The 24619-nt window shown below is 45.5% G+C and overlaps 1 protein-coding gene across 1 annotated transcript in view; it reads right to left on the reverse strand.

Annotated features, from left to right (window-relative positions):
- Window positions 1-2057: 2057 nt before the first annotated feature.
- AGBL4 (ATP/GTP binding protein like 4) overlaps window positions 2058-24619 on the reverse strand; it is a 2274308-nt gene continuing 2251746 nt past the window's right edge. Inside the window, exons 12-13 of the mRNA XM_030206027.1 lie at window positions 15946-16045; window positions 2058-2184 (exon numbers count right to left, since the gene is read on the reverse strand). Coding sequence (XP_030061887.1) covers window positions 2058-2184; window positions 15946-16045 — 227 coding nt within the window. The remainder of the gene's footprint in view (window positions 2185-15945; window positions 16046-24619) is intronic.

A 24619-nucleotide genomic window follows, 5' to 3' on the forward strand; every position in this document is an offset into this window, starting at 1 on the left:
GGCGTTGATGTTATAAGCAGGGCTGCCGAGGGGGGGGGCAGCGGGGAGAAAATTCCCCAGGCCCGGGCCTCCAAGGGGGGCCCGGCGCCGGGGTCAGGCCGCAGGCGCTGCAGTCCCCAGTCTCACCTGCCTGCCTACTCGGCTCCGGGCCCCCTGCATTCAAAGCGACAGCCACAGATCGCCTCCCTTCGGGCCTTCCCTCCCTGTGTCCTGCCCTCGCGGAAACCGGAAGTTACGTCAGACGAGGGCGGGACACAAGGAGGGAAGGCCAGAAGAGAGGAGATCTGCAACTGCCGCTTCGAATGCAGGGGGTCCGGAGCCGTGGAGGCAGGCAGGTGAGACCGGGGACTGCAGTAGCAGGGGGAGCGACGGGGGGGGGGGAGCAACGGGGTGGGGGAGCAACGGGGGTGGCAGCAGCCGGCGGAGCGATGGAGGGCGACAGCGACCCTCCCCCACTGCCATTGCCAACACCCCCTGCCATTGATGACACCCCCCGCCGCCGCCAGCACCACCACCAACAAATTTGACCCCCCCCCTCCGCCGACGACCCTCAACCCCGCCCGCCCTCGCCTACCTTTGCTGGCGGGGGACCCCAACTGCTGCCAGCCGAATTCTTCTTCCATCGTTTGGTTTGGTTTCGTTCTGTTTCTGTGAGGCTGACGTCAGACTCAGAAAAAACAAATGAAGGAAGAAGACTTCGGCTGACGGCGGGTTGGCGGCGGTAGGGGGGGTTGAGAGGGTCATCGGCAGGGGGGTCCAGGGCCAAATCTACGGGGGCCCAGGCCCCCGTGGCCCCATAGTAGCTACGCCCCTGGGACTGAGGTAAATCAGAAGGACTTACACCTCATTAGGCCCTTGGTCTTCACTCCCAGTCCTCGAGGGCTGCCGATAGGTCAGGTTTTCTGAATATCCCTAATAATTACGCATGAGAGAGATTTGCATAGAATGGAGCTAGTAGGCGTTCAAATCTCTTTCATGTATATCCATTAGGGGATATCCTGAAGACCTGACCAGGGCCGCCGAGAGCCGGGGCCGGGCCCGGGACAAGACAACCCCCAGGCATCCCCACCCGAAGTCGCCGCCCACCTGAAGTCGCCGGGCCCCCCCCCCCCCCCTCCACCCGCTACCGGGCCAGGAACTAACCTTAAGTCTCCTTCTTTCACTTCGCGCAAGCAGCAGCAGGGCAGACCTCTCCTCCTTCCTTCCGTGCCCCGCCCTGGCGGACGTTACGTCAGGCGAGGGCGGGACACGGAAGGAAGGAGTGGCCTGCCCTGCTGCTGCTTGCGCGAAGTGAAAGAAGGAGACTTAAGGTTAGTTCCGGAGCGAGGCGGGCGGGCCACACTGCAGCGGCGGCGCCGGGCCCCCCCCCCCCCCGGAGGCCCGGGGACTTTTGTCCCCCATGTCCCCCCTCTTGGCGGCCCTTGAGAACTGGAAGTAAAGGCGCTAAACCATCAACAGGACCATTGCTACTTTTGGAATCTACTGACCGGACAGTTTATTTTAAACACAACTTCAATCGTTGTTTAACTAAAGCTGTTTCCGAGGTCTCAAAATATTGTTTCTTTTTGAGATAATAAACTTCTAAAGCAAACAGGGACCAGATGTACTAAAAGGTTTTTATGGGAAAACAAAATGCTTCATACGTCTGGCTTGACTGTACAGTAAGCTAGCTTCCAATCAGACTGGAATAGCTTGAGAGCACACAGGGGAAGGCCGAGAGTAATGCTATCTAAGAAAAACGGTTAACAATTTCAACAGACCTAACGGAACCTTGTAAAAAGCCAGGTCCACGTTACCAGTATACTTTTTCATTTTCTTTTGCTTTGCTATAATCGTCCAAAGACAGCTTTTGTAATCTGTAACTTTTGTGTTCATTTTTGGAGAAGCGCAAACCCTCTAAACAACCAATCTGTGGTTAATAAAAAAAAAAAGTAAGATCACATTTGTTTCTCCTGCCAAATATTTAGAAGGAGAAACCGTATCAGTTGATCCGCTGGATAGAAGTTGAGGCTTCACAGCCTGCACCTCCCCGTGGAACGGCTTTTCAAGGGCACGTCTCATGAGGAATTTGAATGATCCCTGGAGTTCAGCATACTCCGTCGCTCTGCTCTGCTGCCTTCATAGGCATTTCCACTTCCAAGATGGTATGTAGGGTTAAAGGCTGGTGATGTTTCTCTGCTTGTACTGAAACAAAACCAAAAAAAAAGTATTCAATACTATCTTTAATATGTAGCTATCACATCAGGGTAAAAACCACACTGTACAAGTTTCAGGTCTGTTAAGTGCTGAATTTAAAATTATCTATCACATTTCACCAGCCTGTTCGGCTAGAATGTGGGAGGTCTAGAGGTGCATAATCGAATGCGAACGCCCATCTCCATGGGCGTCTATGTCCGAGAACGGGTGCGTGAAGGGGCGGGACAGACCGTATTTTCGAAAAAAATGGCCGCCCATCTTTTTTTTTTCGATAATACGGTTTGTGCCCAGCAAATGCATCGGATATGTGCGGATTTGAGCTGGGCGGTTTCGTTTTTCAGCGATAATGGAAACCGAAGGCGCCCAGCTCAAAAACGAACAAATCCAAGGCATTGGGTCGTGGGAGGGGCCAGGATTCGTAGTGCACTGGTCCCCCTCACATGCCAGGACACCAACCGGGCACGCTAGGGGGCACTTGTAAAAAGTTAAAAAAAAAAAAAAAAAGTTAAATACCTCCCAAGTCCATAGCTCCCTTCCCTTGGGTGCTGAGCCCCCCAAAACCCACTGCCCACAACTGTACACCATTACCATAGCACTTAAGGCTGAAGGGGGGCATCTAGATGTGGGTACAGTGGGTTTTGGGGTTTTTTGGAGGGCTCAACATTAACCACCACAAGTGTAACAGGTAGGGGGGGATGGGCCTGGGTCCACCTGCCTGAAGCCCACTGCACCCACTAACAACTGCTCCAGGGACCTGCATACTGCTGTGATGGAGCTGGGTATGGCATTTGAGGCTGGCATAGAGGCTGGAAAAAAAGTTATTAAAGTTGTTTTTTTTTTGGTGGGAGGGGGTTAGTGACCACTGGGGGAGTCAGGGGTGGTCATCCCCGATTCCCTCCGGTGGTCATTTAGGGCACTTTTTGGGACTTGTTCGTGAAAAAAAGGGTCCAAAAAAAGTGACCTAAATTCGCGCTAAAAACGGCCATTTTTTTTTTCGATTATCGGCCGAAGGCGCCCATCTCTGCTCGGCCGATAAACACACCCCAGTCCCGCCTTCACCACGCCCTCGTCAACTTTGTTCGTTCCCGCGACGGAGTGCAGTTGCAGGCGCCTAAAATTGGCTTTCGATTATACCGATTTGGGTGCCTTTGCGAGATGGGCGCCCATTTCCCGATTTAGGTCAAAATCTGGGCGCCCATCACTTTCGAAAATAAGACTGCTAGTCTTCTAGACTGAGCAATGGTTCTCAATCCAGTCTTCAGGACACACCTAGCCAATCAGGTTTTTAGGATATCCAGAATTAACGTGCATGAGGTTAATTTGCAAGCACTACCTCCATTTATGGAAATCTATCTAATGCATATTTATTGTGGATATCCTGAAAACTCGACTGGCTAGGTGTGTTCCAAGGACCGGGTTGAGAACCCCCGTTCTACAGCATTACAAGCTCCTAATTGTTATGATTCTTTTAGAATTCTGCTAGTCAGGGGAATGCTTGGAATCGCTCCTGATTGGTCCGTCAGGGGCTGAGCTGATGTCAGTCTGATCTACTTAAGCTTTCCTTTCCCTACAAACCCTGCTTTGGCGTTATTCCTGTTCTGCTGAACCCTTACCTGCGCTCTGTCTGAGCTATTAGCTCTGTGCTTTCGTGGGGTTTGATTACCCCTTACCTAGCTTGCAGTTTCTGTTCCTCTATCTCTGTTTGCCGGCTGCTTCTAGTGTGTGTCTAATTACCTCTCTACACTACACCTGGGATTCTCTCTGTTTGGCTGTGGTGCTGTGTGGTGAGTTCCTACCTCGTTCCGTTCCAGTTTGTTTGTTTTGGTTCCCCTTCCTTCGGAGTTACCCTTTGTTGCTGTGTTTGTATTCTGACAGCGGTTAGCTTAGCAGAGTTTAAAAAGGAGTTAGACGGTTTCCTAAAGAACAAGTCCATAAACCACTACTAAATGGACTTGGGAAAAATCCACAATTCCAGGAATAACATGTATAGAATGTTTGTACGTTTGGGAAGCTTGCCAGGTGCCCTTGGCCTGGATTGGCCGCTGTCGTGGACAGGATGCTGGGCTCGATGGACCCTTGGTCTTTTCCCAGTGTGGCATTACTTATGTACTTATGATTTGTATGTCCTGCCCTTGTAGCAGGCTCCGGGACCCTTTGTTTCTCCCCGTGGGGGTTGTTTGCTCTTTCCCTGTACTCTGATTAACCCCATTGTTTGCAGTGTTCCCTGCCTCTGGCAGCTGCGTGTTTGTTCTTGGTTTAATCTGAGGAAAGGGGGAGTAGGAGGAGTAGGCTCTTGAACAACACCAGTAGGCGAGGTAGATAGGAACAATCTCTTTATTTAAATATACACTCGACTCAACACAGCCGTGTTTCGGCGCTACAGACGCCTTCTTCAGGAGTCTATGAAATAAAACCAAACAATGGTAATATAACAAACATGCAGAACAAAAGTAAAATAAATGTAGAACGTTAAATGTGTGATAAACACAAATTCCATGTAGAATTAAAAAATTAATAAAAACATTTTTTTTATAAAAAAACATTTTTTTGTAAAAAAATTATTATTAGTATTGCAGAAATGCTATAATATATATATATATTATACACGGCTGTGTTGAGTCGAGTGTATATTTAAATAAAGAGATTGTTCCTATCTACGTCGCCTACTGGTGTTGTTCAAGAGCCTACTCCTCCTACTCCCCCTTTCCTCAGATTCTACTTTTCGTAGGAATTTGTGTACCTCCACCCTTGTGGTGGTTTGGCTTGCTGTTCTTGGTTTAACCCTTTGTCTGCAGAGTTTCACTGCTTCTGGCAGTTGTCTGCTTGGTGCAGTTTTCCCTGGTGACTGTCAGTCCTTTCTTTGCTGTAATTATCCTCTGTATTGCTGAGCACTGTTCCTTTCTGTGCTGGGGGTGTGTTAGGCACCGCACTCCGTTTTGCTGACTTTTCCCTCTCCTGTCCGTGAAGGTCTCTGCTTACAGTATCTTTATTTCACAGTCCCTCATTTCCTTTGTGTGCCGTGGGGTACTGCTTGACGTGTTTTTGTGCGTGCTTCCTTTTCTCCTTGTTTGCCTAGGGCACTGGCTTGCGTTTCTTGTAGATACGTCTGTCAGCTCCTTTTCCTATGTGTCCTTAGCCAGCACCGTAGGTGTGCTAGTGCTCTAGTTCTCGAGGAGACCTACTCATTTTTTCCTCTTTCTCCCCTCCCTACGTATGAGTCGGTTCCAGTTAGGCCGTGAGGCCCCCATGCTTGAATTCTGAGTAAATGGGTTCCCGATCGGCCATGAGGCCCGCCTGAATGCCCTATCTTCCCTTTTCTGGAGGTGCAAGTTGGTTGCTGCATGTGTGTGCAGGACTTGGTAGCTGGGGTAGTGCATAGCGCCTGCTCGGTCCACCCCGGCCTTGGCCTAACACCTATTCTAGGCCTCGGCCTGGGCTCAAGGGCGCACAACCAGACTAACACTAATATTGTTAAGATGAAGCTGCCGGTCCTCAAACACGGTCATCTTAAAAATACACTTTGACAGCATTTCAAGTTATAGATTGTCACTTGAATGGAAGAATTTGTCTGATAGTATAAGGAATGTGAAGGTTTAGGGGGAAAAAAAACATGATTATTTAATACATAGTTGAGATGATCTGCTTTTTTTAATTAATAATTTTATATTTCTGTTTGCTCATTGTACCATTTTGATTATTTGTATTTTCTTGATTTAGGAGCCCTTCTACTAAGCTGAGTTAAGGAGCTAACGTGGGGTTTATTGTGCAATAGACAGTAGAAGAGATCTGTGCAATTGTCTCCTTCACTAAAAAGACAGCCACTGTGGTAAAAAACCCATGTTAGCTGCCTAATATGATACCAATCTATCGACAATAAGCAACTGCTTGAAATTAAAGATAGTCATAGTAAACATACAGAGTAAACATAGTAGATGAGGGCAGAAAAAGACCTGCACGGTCCATCCAGTCTGCCCAAGAAGATAAATTCATATGTGCTACTTTTTTATTTGTACTGTTCTCTTCAGTGCACAGACCGTATAAGTCTGGCCAGCCCTATCCCCGCCTCCCAACTACCAGTCCCGCCTCCCACCACCAGCTCTGGCACAGACCGTATAAGTCTGCCCAGCACTATCCCCGTCGCCCAACCACCAGCCCCGGCACAGACCGTATAAGTCTGCCCAGCACTAGTCCCGCCTCCTACCACCGGCTCTGGAACAGACCGTATAAGTCTGCCCAGCACTATCCCCGCCGCCCAACCACCAGCCCCTGCACAGACCCTATAAGTCTGCCCAGCACTATCCCCGCCTCCCAACTACCAGTCCCACCTCCCACCACCAGCTCTGGCACAGACCGTATAAGTCTGCCCAGCACTATTCCTGCCTCCCAACCACCAGCCCTAGCACAGACCCTATAAGTCTGCCCAGTCAGAGAGTTCACCAAAATGTTCTTATGTAGACTCATTTTAATCTCAATCTCGATTTGATCAATATGATCCGAGTGGTTCCTGATGAAGCCCTGCAATGAGTGAAACGAATCGGACCCCGTTGAAAATCAACAGTTGAACTGTGGGGTTGTCAAGCCAGCATTTGATTGCGTTTGGCTGTTTTTCAGTTCTTTGAAGTCTTAGATTACCTGTTTAGGATTAACAGCCCATACTGATTTTTTTCATCATAAGAGCAGGAGGGAGTGCCACGGGGCCCCTGGAGGCATTGGTCCCTGTGCGACCGCTCCTCTTGCCCCTGCCTAAGACCGTCCCTGTGCCCTCCCATCTGTTCGTAACATCCTGACGCCAGCTCGCCTCCAGCGTTCCCTTCCCTCTCACTGTCCCGCCCTCCTCTGATGTCATTTCGTCTTTACGCGAGGGCGGGACAGTGAGAGGGAAGGGAACGCTGGAGGCTTGCTGACGTCAGGATGTTACGAACCCGGCCAGCCATAGAACACTGAGGTACAAATTATTATATAGATTCCTGCAATGACCCCTATGTGGTTTTGAATAACCTGATCTTTTTTGTTTGGGAAGATGCCAAGTTTTCCCCCACCTCCATCCCACCCCCTCAAAGCAGGCATGGATTTCAGAGCATCACACAAATGATCAGCTTTTCTGCAGCGTATTTTTTCTTTTTAAACAAACTGCATTGATGTAAAATGTTAACCCACATGGAGACATACAACCCTGATACTTATGCAAACATATTTTCTTTCTGAAATCAACTACGGTTTGTACAGTAGGAAGTCTGACTTTGCCGCTACGCTTTGAATTATAGAATATATTGTTTTCAGTCTGCTCTGTGTTATGATTTCTAAGCGCTTGACAGGGTAATTGTTGTAAAATGTTATTTTGCTGAGCCCTCTGCTGGGGGCTATCCAAGCAATGAAATCTTCTATAATTCTGTAAATGAATCCTTTTCTTTGTAACCACGCAAATGTGTCAGATATTAAAATCTGAAAGGTTTTCTTTAATGACAGCTACATTTATTGAGAAATGTGCAGACAAGTTGTGGGCGTAAAATGACATATTATAATTATCAATAGAGGAGAAAAGACTCTAAAATTAATTTTTCAGGCAAAACATATAATTTGCCTTTAAAACTGGTAATGACTATTTTTTTTTCCTGTTAATGGAATTTGCAGTTTCTGAAAGCTGCAGTTATATAGTCCTTAGCTGAATGTTGTGCAATTAGTTTTTAAAGGTATATTGATCTAAGGGCTAAACGCAGACTCTAATATAAAGTCACTTTTTTCAGAAATGAGTCATTTATGGGTGCGATGTACTCTATTTATAAATGGAATATATATGAGATCATACCTAAAATACCACTTTTATTATCCTCTACTCATTTCAGGGAAGCTGTCATGCCAGTGGTTCCCAAACCTGGTCCTGGAGGCACCCTACTACTACTACTACTATTTAGCATTTCTATAGCGCTACAAGGCGTACGCAGCGCTGCACAAACATAGAAGAAAGACAGTCCCTGCTCAAAGAGCTATGTAATAAAAGTGAGCCAAGTATAGGACAATCAAGCCATTGTGATATCACTGATGAGGTTGGCTCTTATTGGTGGACTGAGGCATTATGACATCACAATATTAGCTCTGGTTACAAGAGACTACTACTACTACTATTTATCACTTCTATAGCACTACAAGGCATACGCAGTGCTGTACACCATACATGAAAAGACAGTCCCTGCTCAAAGAGCTTACAATCTAATAGACAAAAAATAAATAAAGTAAGCAAATCAAATCAATTAATGTGTACAGGAAGGAGGAGAGGAGGGTAGGTGGAGGCGAGTGGTTACGAGTCAAAAGCAACGTTAAAGAGGTGGGCTTTCAGTCTAGATTTAAAGATGGCCAAGGATGGGGCAAGACGTAGGGGCTCAGGAAGTTTATTCCAGGCATAGGGTGCAGCGAGACAGAAGGCGCGAAGTCTGGAGTTGGCAGTAGTGGAGAAGGGAACAGATAAGAAGGATTTATCCATGGAGCGGAGTGCACGGGAAGGGGTGTAGGGAAGGACGAGTGTGGAGAGATACTGGGGAGCAGCAGAGTGAGTACATTTATAGGTTAGTAGAAGAAGTTTGAACAGGATGTGAAAACGGATAGGGAGCCAGTGAAGCGACTTGAGGAGAGGGGTAGTATGAGTAAAGCGACCCTGGCGGAAGATGAGAGAGATTTGCATGCACTGCCTCCACAGCATGCAAATCTCTCTCATGAATGTTCACTGTGGATATCCTGAAAACCTGACTGGCTGGGGTGCCTCGAGGATCGGGTTTGGGAACCACTGTGTTCTGCAAAGATCTCGATGACGCTTCGGGGGCACGAATTTTCTAACCTCTGGGACACTCCCTATGACTGTACAAAGAAACGGTGGGAGTGAACATTTAAAACAAAACCCCCAAAACGGTGGTGACTAGATTATGAGAGCAGTATTACATTACTGTTGTATTCTATAACTCAAATAACCTTGTGATTGACGCTGGGGGTCCCTTTTACTAAGCCACGTAGGCGCCAACGCACACCTGAGTGTCAATTCTGAGTTAGCATTCGGCTACCGTGTGGTCAGTTTCGGTAATTTAATTTTTGACGCGCGTTTGCTACGTGAACCAGAAAATATATTTTATTTTATTTTCTGGTGCGGAGCGAAAATCAGGAAGTAATTCCGACAACGCGCGTAGGCGATTACTGCACAGTTAACACGAGAGACCTTACTGCTCGGTCAATGGCTGGCGGTAAGCTCTCAGACCCAAAATGGACGCGCCAATTTTTATTTTGCCGCACGTTCATTTTCGGCAAAAATTTTAAAAAAAGGCCTTTTTTATAGACTGGATGTGTCTATACACTGTGGTGCCATTTCATACAACTTCTGTGATTTGCCATGCAGTTTCTTGTTCATCTACTCAAGCGACATGCACAGCCTGTAAATTTCGGTATACAAACTTGCACCAATTTCTAGTTTTTCCCCTATGGCTGTCACAAACTACTTTTTGTCCCTCTACCACAGCATCTGACGGCCATTTTTTGTCTTCCTCCTTCTGCTACAGTATCAGCTATTAGTTGGTAATATACAACATCAGGAGTTTGTTGTTGTTTTTCTTTTTGTGTGTGGTGTTTTCATAACCAAAACCACAATTCATTCACATCATCCTCTTTTTCTCTACTCCTGTGGGTCAGGTCTCCATCTCTATACTTTGCGCTCATCCTGCCACATGAAGTCCTCCTGTCTTCAGTTGGGGTGCTGTCCGTGCTTTTTCCACCCACAACCCACGTCACCCCACACACCGAGACCTTTTCCCCCACAACATTGGTTCTGTCTGTTTGTCTGTCCTATTTAGATTGTGAGCTCTTTGAGCAGGGATTATCTTTTCATGTATGGTGTACAGCGTTGCGTATGCCTTGTAGCGCTATAGAAGTGATAAGTATTAGTAGTAGTAATGTAGAAGCCTGCCCTTGCAGATCAGCAACGCGGCTGCGCAGGCTTCTGTTTCTGTGAGTCTGACTTACTACAGTACATGTGCCCATCCAATTTGCCCACTGGCCAATCCAAAATTTGAGGTCTGCTTAGGCCTCTGGAGAAGAATGGTAGGGGTCTGGATAATGGTGGCTGATATCTAGAAAATTGTTTTTGAATATTGGGTCCATGGAGTCTATTGGCTCCAGATTCAGGAAAGTATTGAGTAAAGAAGGTCTGAAAGTTCTAAAAGGCTAAAAAAAAATACCTCCTTCCCCACCCAAAAAAAGAAATTTTAGTTTAGTTTATTGAAGATTTGATATACGGTGTTGCCAGAAGGTTACAGCAGTGTACAATCAAGTTAACATCAATAAAAGGAAACAGGAAAAAGAACTCCAAAAATGAACAGGAAAGAAATAAACGTTCATTCATCATACACAAAGAAAATCCCCAGACAATGAGAAGGAGTTTCAATCAGTCCAAGGATTGGTCATCAAAGGCAAGTTGAAAAAGTGAGCCCTTAAACTGCCTTTAAACCTTTTCGCACTTCCTGCAGCTCGAAGGGTGAAAGGAAGTTGATTCCAAAGATGAGAGGTTAAATAATTAAAAAAACAAACAAAAAAACAGAATCCTAAGTGGATACCCAATGAGCCTTGGAGAGATATGGGATAACCATCTGAAAGTCAGCAAAGGAACAAAGAGATCTGTTAGGAGCGTAAGATAACTAGGAACCTGTTCGTAGTAGGCCCTATGAGTAATGAGTAAGATCCTTACTCTTAGTTTAATTGTTGTGTTTCATTGTTCAGTGTTTATTTTGGTTTTGTGGGTGTGCCTCTCTAAAAAGATGAGTCTTTAGGATTTTGCGGAAGTTGAGATGATTATTCCTGGTTTTCAGGTCTTTTCACCTTTTGGGTAATACTCGGCATCAAGATCATGTCTTCCCCTTATTTTGTTTGTTCTCATTGGCCCCTAATTAAATATTGATTCTCCACCCCTTGCCACATAATCCCAGCCCTGAAACCTGCATGGGACAAACCTCTCCAAATCGAATTAATTGTACCATCCACTCTATTAGCTCACACCGAAATCTGTAACCACCCTCTGGTACCATGTAAGCCACACTGAACCTACAAATAGGTGGGAAAATGTGGCATTCGAAGAAGCTTGAGAGACATGTTAGAAAGACCTGCATATACAATGTTGCCACAGTCTAACCTAGACATAAATAAAGCATGTATTAATGAATGAAGGGCTGAATATACGTGTTCAGCACCGACAGCAGCAATATTCAGCCGCTATCTGGATAGTTATGCAGTTCCAATTAGGACATTCTTTTTTGATGACCTACATTTAGCCACAACACAATTGGGATGGTTCAATAAATGGGCACCTAGAAGTGGTGTGCGTGTATGCACTAGGTGTTATTCTGCAACGTACTGGGGGAGGGGTGCATGTGGGTGGAGTATCATCAGCCACGAGCGTGTCACATGCTTAACTTATAGAATACTGTCAGTTGTATATGTTGATTGGTGTAAGTGATCACACCTAACTTTTGGCTCTCCAATGTATGCTGTGCTAGTATTCTATAATGAATTAGGCGCACTGCATTTGATCAACCGGAGAAGGCAGGCTTGTGAGGAGAGCAGATTGGGGCAACACAGTCTTAATAGTAGCCACAGGAAATATATACCATAATGAATACCCTCAAACTACTCCTAATAATCTACTCCTTAACACTAATCCACTTAACACTAACCACCCCACTTGCAGAAAACAACATCATACCCTGTCACAATTGTTTGTTTGTTTTGTTACATTTGTACCCACCGCTTTCCCACTCATGGCAGGCTCAATGCGGCTTACATGGGGCAATGGAGGGTTAAGTGACTTGCCCAGAGTCACGAGGAGCTGCCTGTGCCTGAAGTGGGAATCCAACTCAGTTCCCCAGGACCAAAGTCCACCACCCTAACCACTAGGCCACTCCTCCACTGTTGCTACTATTTGAGATTCTACATGGAATGTTGCTATTCCACTAGCAACATTCCATGTAGAAGTCGGCCCTTGCAGATCACCAATGTGGCCGCGCAGGCTTCTGCTTCTGTGAGTCTGACGTCCTGCACGTACGTGCAGGACGTCAGACTCACAGAAACAGAAGCCTGCGCAGCCTTCTACATGGAATGTTGCTAGTGGAATAGCAACATTCCATGTAGAATCTCCAATAGTAGCAACATTCCATGTAGAATCTCCAATGGTATCTATTTTATTTTTGTTACATTTGTATCCTGTGCTTTCCCACTCATGGCAGGCTCAATGCGGCTTACATGGGGCAATGGAGGGTTAAGTGACTTGCCCAGAGTCACAAGGAGCTGCCTGTGCCTGAAGTGGGAATCCAACTCAGTTCCTCAGTTCCCCAGGACCAAAGTCCACCACCCTAACCACTAGGCCACTCCTCCACTGTTGCTACTATTTGAGATTCTACATGGAATGTTGCTATTCCACTAGCAACATTCCATGTAGAAGTCGGCCCTTGCAGGTCACCAATGTGGCCGCACAGGCTTCTGTGAGTCTGACGTCCTGCGCAGCCTTCTACATGGAATGTTGCGCTAGTGGAATAGCAACATTCCATGTAGAATCTCCAATAGTATCTATTTTATTTTTGTTACATTTGTACCCTGTGCTTTCCCACTCATGGCAGGCTCAATGCGGCTTACATGGGGCAATGGAGGGTTAAGTGACTTGCCCAGAGTCACAAGGAGCTGCCGGTGCTTGAAGTGGGAATCGAACTCAGTTCCTCAGTTCCCCAGGACCAAAGTCCACCACCCTAACCACTAGGCTACTCCTCCACTCCGTGACTGTTTTCCTTGGCTACGCTCGCCTCGCCCTCTGGTGGCCGGAGCCGGTGGCTGCCGTGACCCTGTATCTTGAATCCTGTTCTAGCCAAGCTTGTGTCTGTATTCTGTCTGTTTGAGACCCTGTATCTTGAACCCTGTCTAGTCTAGCTTGTTTCTCCCCACTCGGTCCAGTAAGTCCTGCCGGCTGCCTGCATCTAGGGGCTCAACCCCTAGGGAACAGCGGTCAAGCGCAGGTGAAGTCCTGTTCCAGTCACGCTAGTTCCTGAATCCTGCTTGTGTTTCCTGATTCTGGTCCCTGTCAAGCCAAGTCCATTCCAGTTCTGCTTATTCCTGCCTAGCCTGCCTACAGCTTCTACTCCAGTCCTGTTGGTCCAGTCTATCTATCTATCTACTTATCATTTCTATAGCGCCTGGTTGGAGGGTTTTGCCTGCTGCTGCTGCTCCTTGTCAGCAGCCCAAGGGCTCACGATTCCAGACTACCCTGGAAAACCTGACATACCCATACTACACAATCATCATAGATTGATCAAATAAACCACACCTCACCAAACTGATAACAACCTAAACAAAGGAAGAACACTTACATGCAAACAACCACAACAGAAGGGAAAGAAGGGCCCAAACAAACTCACCTCAACAAAGAAACAACAACTAACAAAACTCCACAACATCAAACACAGAAGACCCATTCCAAACAATCCAAGTGGGCTTCATCAACGCCAGATCCGCTGTAAATAAAACAGCAATACTAACAGACTGGATCATGTCTTCCTCACTGAAACTTGAATGCATGACCAAAAGAACCCTATAATCCTAGACATGTGCCCTCCAGGATACAAAATCACATACTGGACCAGAAAAGAAAAGAGAGGCGGAGGCATAGCACTAATCTATCGGTCCCACTTTACCACCGAAACCACTGCCACTGGGAAAATATGAGATACAAATGTAACAAATAAAATAAATTATAAAACGGGTGCTAAGTGTGCTCCACTGTGGTGCCCCATGGATAGTGGCTGAATATCAGTAGAGTGAGGCAGAACACTGAGGTTCCATCTTTGATCCACCCTGGTGCTATTTGGACAACAGCAAGGTGATCTGTAAGAATATTCAGTGGCGCTATCTGGATAGTGCCACGGACCTTTTACGGCTAGAACACATCCATACAGCAACTGCCGCTATGGGCCTTATTCTGTAAAGGTTATGCTCCTAAATTTACGCTCCTAAAATTTATGCTTCTAAATTACGAGCATACTCTATGCTCCAAAATAGATTATGCTCGTAATTTAGGAGTATTTTAATTGTAGGAGCATAAATTTAGGAGCATAACCTTTATAGAATAAGGTTGTATACAGATAAGAACTTTTAATTTTTCATCTCATAGGAACTTTAGGGGCAGAGCAAGGGTGATGATAAAACTAGTAGGACCTGGGACCAGTGCCGTAGCGAGGGCTAATGGCACCCGGGGCGGGTCGCCGCTGCGCACCCCCCCCTCGGGTGCAGCACGGCGCGACCCCCCCAGGACCGCATTCTTACCTGCGGGAGGGCCGATCCGCCCCGAGTGCATGTCACTTGGAGCTGCGTCGGCCCCGCTGGTTCCCTGCTCTCTCTGCCCCAGAAGTGCAGAGGGAGCAAGGAACCAGCGGGGCCGACACCCCCCTAGCGCATGCACCCGGGGCGGACCGCCCCTCCCGCCCCCCCTTCCTACGCCACTGCCTGGGACAAAACAGCAGACTGGTAGAAATGAGCAGACAGGGTGGGCCAATGCCATCCTTCGCTGATGGCATTTTATATTTTTCCTTGCTTATAATTTTGTGCACCAAATAGGAAAAGTGAATTTCTCAGCTTCAAGAGTTCCTGAGTAAGATACACTTTTAACATCGGTATTTCACTCTGGGTTCTAAATGTCACCACTTTCTCACAACACATTTTGTGACGGATTTTGAATTGTACTATGAACAATTTGTCTTTATGTCCAATGAGAGAACTGTAAGCAAAAAAGGGAAATATTGGTTAATTTCTCACACACAAAAAAATATTTTTTAAAAGAACTTTATGATATGTGGCATATAAGAATTGTAAATAAATAAATTGAAGGAAAATACACTGGGGTCAATATTAAAGCTTGTTGTCTAGGTAGCCCCACCTGGGCCTCGGCAAGGATGTTCAGTAGCTTTGTTCAGATAAGGATCACAGCTCAAGTATCCTCCCTCCTCCATGGTCCCAATGCAATTATCCATGAATCATAGGAGGTTTGGGGTATGCAAGAGGGAGGTGCTTCCTCCCCACCATGCAGCAAGTGTTGATACTAAATTGGACCCCCTCCCTCTACTCCCAATATGACAATATGGCTTCCTTATCTTTTACTCCCTCCCCCCAACCCAGTATTCAAATAAACTCCACTATGACCTGGATTAAGGGTAGATTTTCGGGTCATGATCTTTTACTCACAATTACTATGCTTGCTTCAGTATATTTCCCACTTGTGTTATATCTCCAGAGTCATATCCCTCCGGTTTCTAGAGCCTGATTGGATTCTATACACCAAATTCTTTCACATCACCCCACTCCTTTGGGGTGCTCTCCTGCCACCCTTGCACACAGACGTTTTCCTCCAAAAGTTTGGGGTGGTCAGTCCTAGTTGATCTCAGTGTCTGTTGATCTCCCTGTTGGTCTTGTTTCTGTTTCTGTTCTGCCTTCTAGCCTCCTTTTCTCTATGATACAACTGGTGTTCCCTTCATTTTACTAGCTTGATTATAAACCGCTTTCTTTATGTGTCACAAAAGGTAGTGTATCAGTCTAATAAACAAACGTATAAAATCGAGCACTGTGATAAATTAGTAGGGAAATCAGCAATGCGGGCGGCAAGAAAACATCTTTGCAGCGGATATGGCATTTAACAACACAGCAAATGGATTGAAAGAAAGATAAATCGCTTAGAGCAAGGCCTACCGTATGCTTGGTATAGTAGTCAGGGGTTTCTCCACTAAGCTGTTGTTCAGTTTGTAGTAATCAAGAAAAGTGCGAGCCACGTTCCTCCCCAACTTCATATCTGAGATTTAAAGTTAAGGTACATCTCTGAAAAGGATATAAAGCCCAGTAAAGGTGAGTCACTGCCATCTGACGCACGAGCAGTTTTTACATTAAATATCTCTCTCTGCAACAGGTTCAGAGCTGTCTCTGACGTGGCCCTTGGATCCCATCTGCAGCAGAAGCATTTCTCCACAGATTTACCTCAGGTAGCAAGCTGAGTGTCTGGAATGGTGGAAGGCTAGAAAGAGTACTTCAGAACCAACCATCACCTCATTGTATTCCCACACACCAGGGCAAGCTCAAGTACTAGTCGGACTAGGCACCTGCTTAGGGTAGCACAGAAGCACCTCAAATATACAATCGACCACCACAGCAGCACATACACACACTTATACAAGCAAAAACTGAGCATGACCACATCCATAGCTTGACACATATCCACATAATGCAGCTCCTACTGGTCTGATATGGTGATCTCTTCTATCCTCCCTGATGTATCGCTCATACGCAACCTGCCTCCCCTACCCCCCAGTTCAGCCTGACACCATCACAGAGGCCAAAACCCAACCCCTTGTGTAACATGGTGTCAGAATTATTGAGCAGATTGTGCTGAATCAGATACAAATATATATATAGCAATACAAAATACAGCTTTAAAAATATATATATTTGAAGATGCAACAGGAACTGGCTTTCATTCCAAAACTCTCTTTCCCCATCCCTTTTTCTGGGAACTTCTGATAGCAGGGCTAGGCAATTACAAACACTTAACAGAGACAAAAGGTAGCTTTCTTCTCCTCCCATCTGAAACAAAGCATGACTAGGTATCCACCTAGTCCTGAAGGCTCATCAGGACATCTCCGAAAACTAAAGACCCAAGAGACAGAAAGTCTGGAGAACCCATTGAAGACAAAGACTTCAGAGGAAAAGCATAAACAAAACATTTGCCTGTCATCAGAGGTATACCTGCCCCCTCCCATCGGCTGTCAGACAGATGAACGTCAGGGCATGTGCAGAAAGGAAGGACTTATAATGTGATCATGTGAACAGACTACATTAACCATAATGCCTTGCAAAATATCCAGGACATGCACACACCATGCTTCTCTGCTAACATTATAAAAGGCCTGGAAACAGCCCAGCTCGTCCTCTTGGAACCTGCCTCCTCTCTTGGAACCTGCCTCCTCTTGGGACCTGCTGCTCTCTTTGGGGTCTGCTGATGCCTTGCTCCTGAAACATGTGCTCATCAATCAGCTGGACCACAGCATGCTTGTAACAAGGACTTGTAAGTTAACCTACCTGCTACTTTGTTCTATTTTATGCACAGATTATCTGTAAAGATCTCTTAAAACCTACCTCTCGTGTGCAATTGTATATTAAATCAACCTTTTTGAAGCTAAATACGGTCTCTTTGTGTTCTGAGTATATGGTATCTTTTATATATACTTAATTTATTTAATTTATTGCAATTATCACCTTTGGTGATTGGTGGAGAAATTAATATCCTAAAACTTATAAATACAGCGCCTGCTCTTAAATTATAAACAGTAGCGAGTGCTCTAGAGCTCTTTCCCCCAAGATAAATCATTTCTTGTAACACTTGAACTAATCTCAAACACCCCATCTAATCTAGCCCCCTTCCCACAAAGTCTGGCTCTTCCCCTACCTCTCTGATCAGGCACAACATCACTCCCATCCTAAGAGCCCAACACAGTTATGGCACCCCCAGGATCCTTAAGATAGTTCCTGCATGCCCTAAGACCTTGATCCTCACCACATTCTGCTTAAATATTCTCTTACCGTTCTAAAAATTTGTAGGAGAACACACACTCAGCCCTGGGTTTTTAAAGATTCAAATGAACCAGTAAGTGCTTCCATGGTTTAGAAAACACGCCTTGAGTCAAACGAGTGTTGATAATTGAGGAGGATAGAACTAAAAGAGACAAGCATTCCTTTAAGAACCAGGATGGTGCTCCATCTAGGAGTGAACCCTAATGGAACCGATGAGCCATCGAAGACCAACATGGGAGAGTCGAGAAAAATATGAAAAAGAACTACTTCCTGCAGAACTAAAAGAAAACCTACTTGGGCTATGTGACAGGAAAAGAGGACGAGGGGAAAAGTGACTTAGTTCTCCAATAGATGGGCTCCGAAGGTTGGCCAGTGTCTCCATCACATGTTGCAAGTAGCAATCTAGAGTGAACTGAGGGACCAGAGTAGTTTAGTTTATTGCCACTTAATCTGCTGCCTTTCAGGCATGCAACAAAGTGGTTTACAAAGACACTGGAGAAACAGAAAAGGAAAGGGACTACATTAAACAACAGGAAAGAGAAATTCAACAGGACAGCGAGGAGAGGAACAGGAGAACAAAGCTGGTAGGTGCTGCAGACCGACCAGAATCAGTCCTGGGCCTGAATCCCAGGGAAAGCCAGGGAAAATAAGTAGGTTTTTAAACTGGTCTTAAAGTTAGTATAGGAGGACTCGGCACAAAGTGAAGGGAAGGACATTCTGAAGTGAGGGGGTTGTATAAAGGAACATGGAATGGCGGGTCGATACCAGCCAGGAGCACTGGAGGGGAGGGAGAGACAGACGGTGGACCGTGGCAGAGTGCAGAGCACGCAAAGACCTGTAGGGAGTGATTAGTGAGGAAAGGTAAGGAGGTTGACCGGTGTGAAAGACCTTGTGAAACATGGTAAGTAAGTATATTGAATGTGGAATGTGATGAGGAACCAGTGGAATATTGCTAGTAGAGGGTGATATGTTCACGACGATGGGCATGATAGGGAAGGTGAACCGCAGTGTTCTGAACTGATTGGAGACATTTGAGAGAAAAATTATGAAGGCCCGAGTACACTGAGTTGCAGTAATCAAGACATGTAGTAACTAGAGAGTGTAGGATTGTAGTGTAAGAATCATGATCTAAATAGCTCTGTAGTGAACAGATAGTGTGGAGAGAGAAAAATCAGGATCGGACTGTCAAGGAAATATGAGATTCAAATGAAAGTTGAGGGTAACACCAAGATATTTGAAAGAGTGGACAAAAAATACCAAAATAGAAAACAAATTCCCCTTAGTTAGCACATAAAAACTTAAGTACCGCCATACTGGGAAAAGACCAAGGGTCCATCAAGCCCAGCATCCTGCCTCCGACAGCGGCCAATCCAGGCTTCAAGAACCCGGCAACCCCCCCCCCCCCCCCCCCCCCCCCCCCCCCCCCCCCAAAACAAACAAAATTTTTTTTAAATAATGTTCAATGGACTATTCCCTCAGGAATCCGTCCAAACCCCCTTTTGATTCGATTATTGTTACAATCACCTCAGGTAATAACTATTGACAGACTTTCCGCAGTGCAATAAGTTTATTTCCTTCTGAATTCATAAATAGGAATGAGATGGAGATTTACCTGTGAAAACATATCTGACCACAAAAATATAATTTCAAGAAGAACTGAACAAATAATTTAGGGGGTCTTTTACTAAGCCACGGTAGCGTTTTTAGCTCGCGGTAGAAATCAGCTGGCAGTAAACGAGATGCCCATTATATTCCTATGAGCGTCTTTTACCAAACCGTGCTAGCGATTCCTGCTCAGCAATGCCGATGAAGCCCATTCAAAGTGAATGGGCTTTTTTGACAAGGCCGTACAGGGAATCGCTAGCGCAGTTTAGTAAAAGAGACCCTTAGCTGTTAGGGATGTGCAAGGAAAACAAGTCATTTTTAGGTCATTTTAAAAAAGCGGTTCCCAATTTTGGAATATTTTTCAGTTTGTTTCACACATCTGTTTTAAAAAATTGTTAATACATGTTAAAACATTTTAACACTTGTTAAAAAACTTTAATGTGCATTCATTCATTGGTTAATGTGTTTTAACTCGATTTAGTACACACTAGATTTTTTTTTAAGGCGCACCAATTAATCAAGCACATGTTAATGAATGCACATCTTTAACTGCTGTTCGGAGAAATGGAGATTGTGATGAGGCCCTGCTGACTGGTGTAAGTTAGACTGGTGTTAGAGTCTGAAAGGATTAATTATATTAGGTTACCATTAAAATCAGAATGGTTTCATTATGATTGCCCTACTCTAGCTGAATTGTATTGCTTTGCTATTAATTCTTCAACAGGACTAATATCACTGAGGAAAATAAAGCAAAGAGCATCAGTAGCAATCCAGCACTTAGACGCGTGAAGCACAAATTGTTTTCAAGTGGCTATTATTCTGCGGCTCTGTTTGCCATCCAGACAGCTTTTACAGCCCCAGTGTAAATGGAAACGCTTAATCTTCCTCACAGTTCAGTTTACCATCTTATGACTGGGTGTAGGAGTGGAGGAGTAGCCTAGTGGTTAGGGCAGTGATAGTGGAGAACCGGGTTCAATTTCACTGCAGCTCCTTGTGATTCTGGGCAAGTCACTTAACCCTCCATTGCCCCTGGTATAAAATAAGTACCTGTATATACTATGTAAACCTCTTTGAATGTAGTTGCAAAAACCACAGAAAGGCAGTATATCAAGTCCCATTTCCCTTTCCCTATTTGAGATTCTACATGGAATGTTGCTACTATTTGAGATTCTACATGGAATGTTGCTAGTGGAGGAGTAGCCTAGTGGTTAGTGCAGTGGAACATGGAATGTTGCTACTATCCAAGATTCTGTTGCTACTATTTGAGATTCTACATGGAATGTTGGAGTAGCCTAGTGGTTAGTGCAGTGGACTTTGATCCTGGGGAACTGGGTTTGATTCCCACTGTAGTGCCTTGTGACTCTGGGCAAATTACGTAACCCTCTATTGCCCCAGATACCTCTGTGTCTTGGGTTTCACCTTTACCTGCCTTTCCCTTGGGCTCCACTGGGGGCTGCTGGGATAGGAAGTCTTTGATTCTGTTGTAAGACTTCCTCAAGGGCTGCTGGGAATCGTAGTTTTTACCCTGCCTCCAGCCCTCTGGGGAAAATGTTCTATGCTTTCTCCTGATATGTGGAACTCCCTCAGCTAAGAATCTGGGATGTCCCCTCTTCTGGGCCTTATCTTCTTCTCTGCCGGTACCCCCCTCTCTGTTCCCTTATCCCCTTCTTCACAATATCTAACAAACTTTTAAAAAGCCTGCCTCCTAGTACCTTTAACTGACTATAATCACATTACATTGGATAACATGGACATATGTAACACCAATTCCTATTCTAGACACAATGCTACTACTCTAAGGGCCCTGTTTACTAAGGTGTGTTAGTGTTTTTAGCGCGCCTACACAGCGAGCCCGCTAACCATGTAGGCACCTATAGGGATATTGTAGGCACAGAAGACTCTTGATGAAGGCCTTCTGGCCGAAACTCAGCGTTGTGTTGAGTCACTTTGATTTTCAATAAACACTGTTTCACTCAAGATCTTTTGCGATCTTGCTTCTGGAAACCCTGATTTTAACACGCATGTTCGTGCCTATAGTATAATGCTGGAGTCCAGTCTGAAGCCTGCAAGGCTGGACAGAAGACTCTTGATGAAGGCCTTCCGGACGAAACTCAGCATTGTGTTGAGTCACTTTGATTTCCAATAAACACTGTTTCACTCAAGATCTTTTGCGATCTTGCTTCTGGAAACCCTGATTTTAACACGCATGTTCGTGCCTATAGTATAATGCTGGAGTCCAGTCTGAAGCCTGCAAGGCTGGACAGAAGACTCTTGATGAAGGCCTTCCGGACGAAACTCAGCATTGTGTTGAGTCACTTTGATTGCCAATAAACACTGTTTCACTCAAGATCTTTTGCGGTCTTGTTTCTGGAAACCCTGGTTTTTATTCCCATTCCCTTCCTTGACTTGAGTTTCTTCGTGGGATCTTTTGAGTTCTCCACGCAAGTGGATTCTTTTTGGATTAATGCATGTTAAAAACATTAATGTGCCTATAACGCTGCTTAGTAAACAGGGCCCTACATGTTTTCAGTCCAAATCTTCTATAAATCGACTCTAATCAGTGTTACTTGAATCTGTCTCATGAAAGTTGATCAATTATATTCTCCCATTCATGCTAGAACACTGTTGACGTTGCTGATTAATAAGTTGCCAAACTAATGTTCCTCCATCTGCAACAGGTTTCAGTGACAGGCTGCTCCCAATTAAACTTAACTGGCCACTATTAAATCTCAACTGTTTCCTTAGTCTCTACATGACTATTGGGCTCATTTTTGAAAGAGAAGGGCGCCCATCTTTCGACACAAATCGGGAGATGGGCGTCCTTCTTCCAGGGTTGCCCAAATCGGCATAATTGAAAGCCGATTTTGACTGCCCTCAACTCCTTTCTGTCATGGGGACGACCAAAGTTCCCGGGGGCATGTCAGAAGCGTAGCGAAGGCGGGACTGGGGCATGCTTAACACATGGGCGTCCTCAGCCGATAATGAAAAAAAGAAGGGCGTCCCTGATGAACACTTGGCCAACTTTACTTGGTTCTTTTTTTTTATGACCAAGCCACAAAAATGTGCCCAAAATGACCAGATGACCACCGGAGGAAATTGGGGATGACCTCCCCTACTTCCCCAGTGGTCACTAACCCCCTTCCACCCTAAAAAAAAATTAAATATTTGTTATAGCCTCTATGCCAGCCTCAAATATCATACCCAGCTCCATCACAGCAGTATGCAGGTCCCTGGAGCAGTTTTAGTGGGTACTGCAGTGCACTTCAGGCAGGCGGACCCAGGCCCATCCCCCCAGTTAAACTTGTGGTAGTAAATGTGAGCCCTCCAAAACCCACCACAAACCCACTGTTCCCACATCTAGGTGCCCCCCTTCATCCCTAAGGGCTATGGTAGTGGTGTGCAGTTGTGGGGAGTAGGTTTTGGAGGGCTCAGCACAGAAGGTAAGGGAGCTATGCACCTGGGAGCCTTTTCTGAAGTCCACTGCAATGCCCCCTAGGGTGCCCGGTTGGTGTCCTGGCATGTGAGGGGGACCAGTGCACTATGAATTCTGGCTCCTCCCACGAACAAAGGGCTTGGATTTGGTCATTTCTGAGGTGGGCGTCCTCGGGTTCCATTATCGCCAAAAATCGGGGACGACCATTTTTAAGGTCGACTTAAATGTGGAGATTTGGGCGTCCCCAACTGTATTATCGAAACGAAAGATGGCCGTGCATCTTGTTTCGATAATACAGGTTTCCCCACCCCAAACCTGGAAGCCCCGTTCGATTATGCCCCTCCACATGTTTCGCCTTTCAAACAGTGTCATTAGGAGACTAAACTAAAAAAAAAACGTGAAATAAAAACAGAAACAAATCTCTTACCACCCATTATTTCTGTAACCTTTAAAGACATTTTAAACCATATATATCAAACTCACCCAATTAAATATTCAAACCTCTTATTCAGCATTCACCTGCTTCAGGAATTCCCCACTCTCCTTGGACGATCCCCTGGTGACTGATTCACTAAACGGAACTGGATATTGAGATCAACAATTTTAGGGTAGTTATATAAATATTTATTAGGGGTATTCTGAAACACTGTCTAGTTCGTAGGGGTATGCAGCCCAAAAACGTTTTCAGCAGGGTTTTTCACAAGGTTCCATAAAGTTGAATTATATATAAACTGAACTGCCTCAGTATGGCTCCTAAACTGACTGGGATAAAAACTGGTTGAGCGAGAGAGCAGAGGTAAATAGAGTTTACACTAATGAAAGAGGCATTCCACAAGGATCAGTCCTTGAGCTGGTTTGGTTTAACATTTTTGTAAGCAACATTGCTGAAGGGTCGTTGGGAGAGGTTCATCTTTTTGTGGATGGTGCGAAAATCTGCAAAGGGGTAGACACCTCAGAAGGTGTGGATAATATGAGGAGAAATTTAGCTAAGCTTGAGGAATGATCTAGAGTGCAGCAACTAAGTTTTAATGTTAAAATAGGCAGGGTTATGAATTTGAGCTGCAAAATCCCAAGACAGCAGTCTAGTATAGCAGGTGAAATTCGTTATTTGTTACACCTCTTGCATCAGGTACTTTATCACCCTTCTCCATCCCCTCTCCCACACACAGACTCTCTCTCCTCCATACCCTCTCTTGCATTCTGTTCCCCTTCATCTCTGATCCCCTTTATTTTCTCTCTTTCCTCCCTTTCACCCCCCCTTCCTCCCCCCCCTTCATATTGTCATCCCTTCACCACCCATCACCATTGCAGCTTTGGCTGAGAACCAGAGAAGCTAGGCTCAAATCCTACTCCCACCCCCTTAAATCACTTAACCCTCCATTGCCTCTAAGGAGAAAAAAGAATATCTACTGTACTTGGATGTAACTCGCTTTGAGCTACTACTGGAAAAGGTGTGAGCTAACTTCAAAAGTAGCAACCTCTAGATTTCTGCCTTGCTTGGATTGGAGAGACCTCTAATGGCCCCAGGAGAGTATTGCGCTATGACCTGTTTGTTTTTCCAAAACAAGGGGAGGGATCTCCTGACCAATGAGATAATGGTAGGAAGAGACCCCTTTTGGAGGGAAACTGGGATTGCTATAAAACACCAGCCCATTTGTAATCTTTGTCTTTGACTCACCCGGACCTGAGCCAGGAGGGAGTTATTTCAGGATTAAAAATAAAGACACACTAGTTGCAGCTGTGTACAGGAACCATACTGTATTC

Source organism: Microcaecilia unicolor, chromosome 6 (assembly GCF_901765095.1).
Source record: "Microcaecilia unicolor chromosome 6, aMicUni1.1, whole genome shotgun sequence".
In the NCBI taxonomy this organism is placed as follows: domain Eukaryota; kingdom Metazoa; phylum Chordata; class Amphibia; order Gymnophiona; family Siphonopidae; genus Microcaecilia; species Microcaecilia unicolor.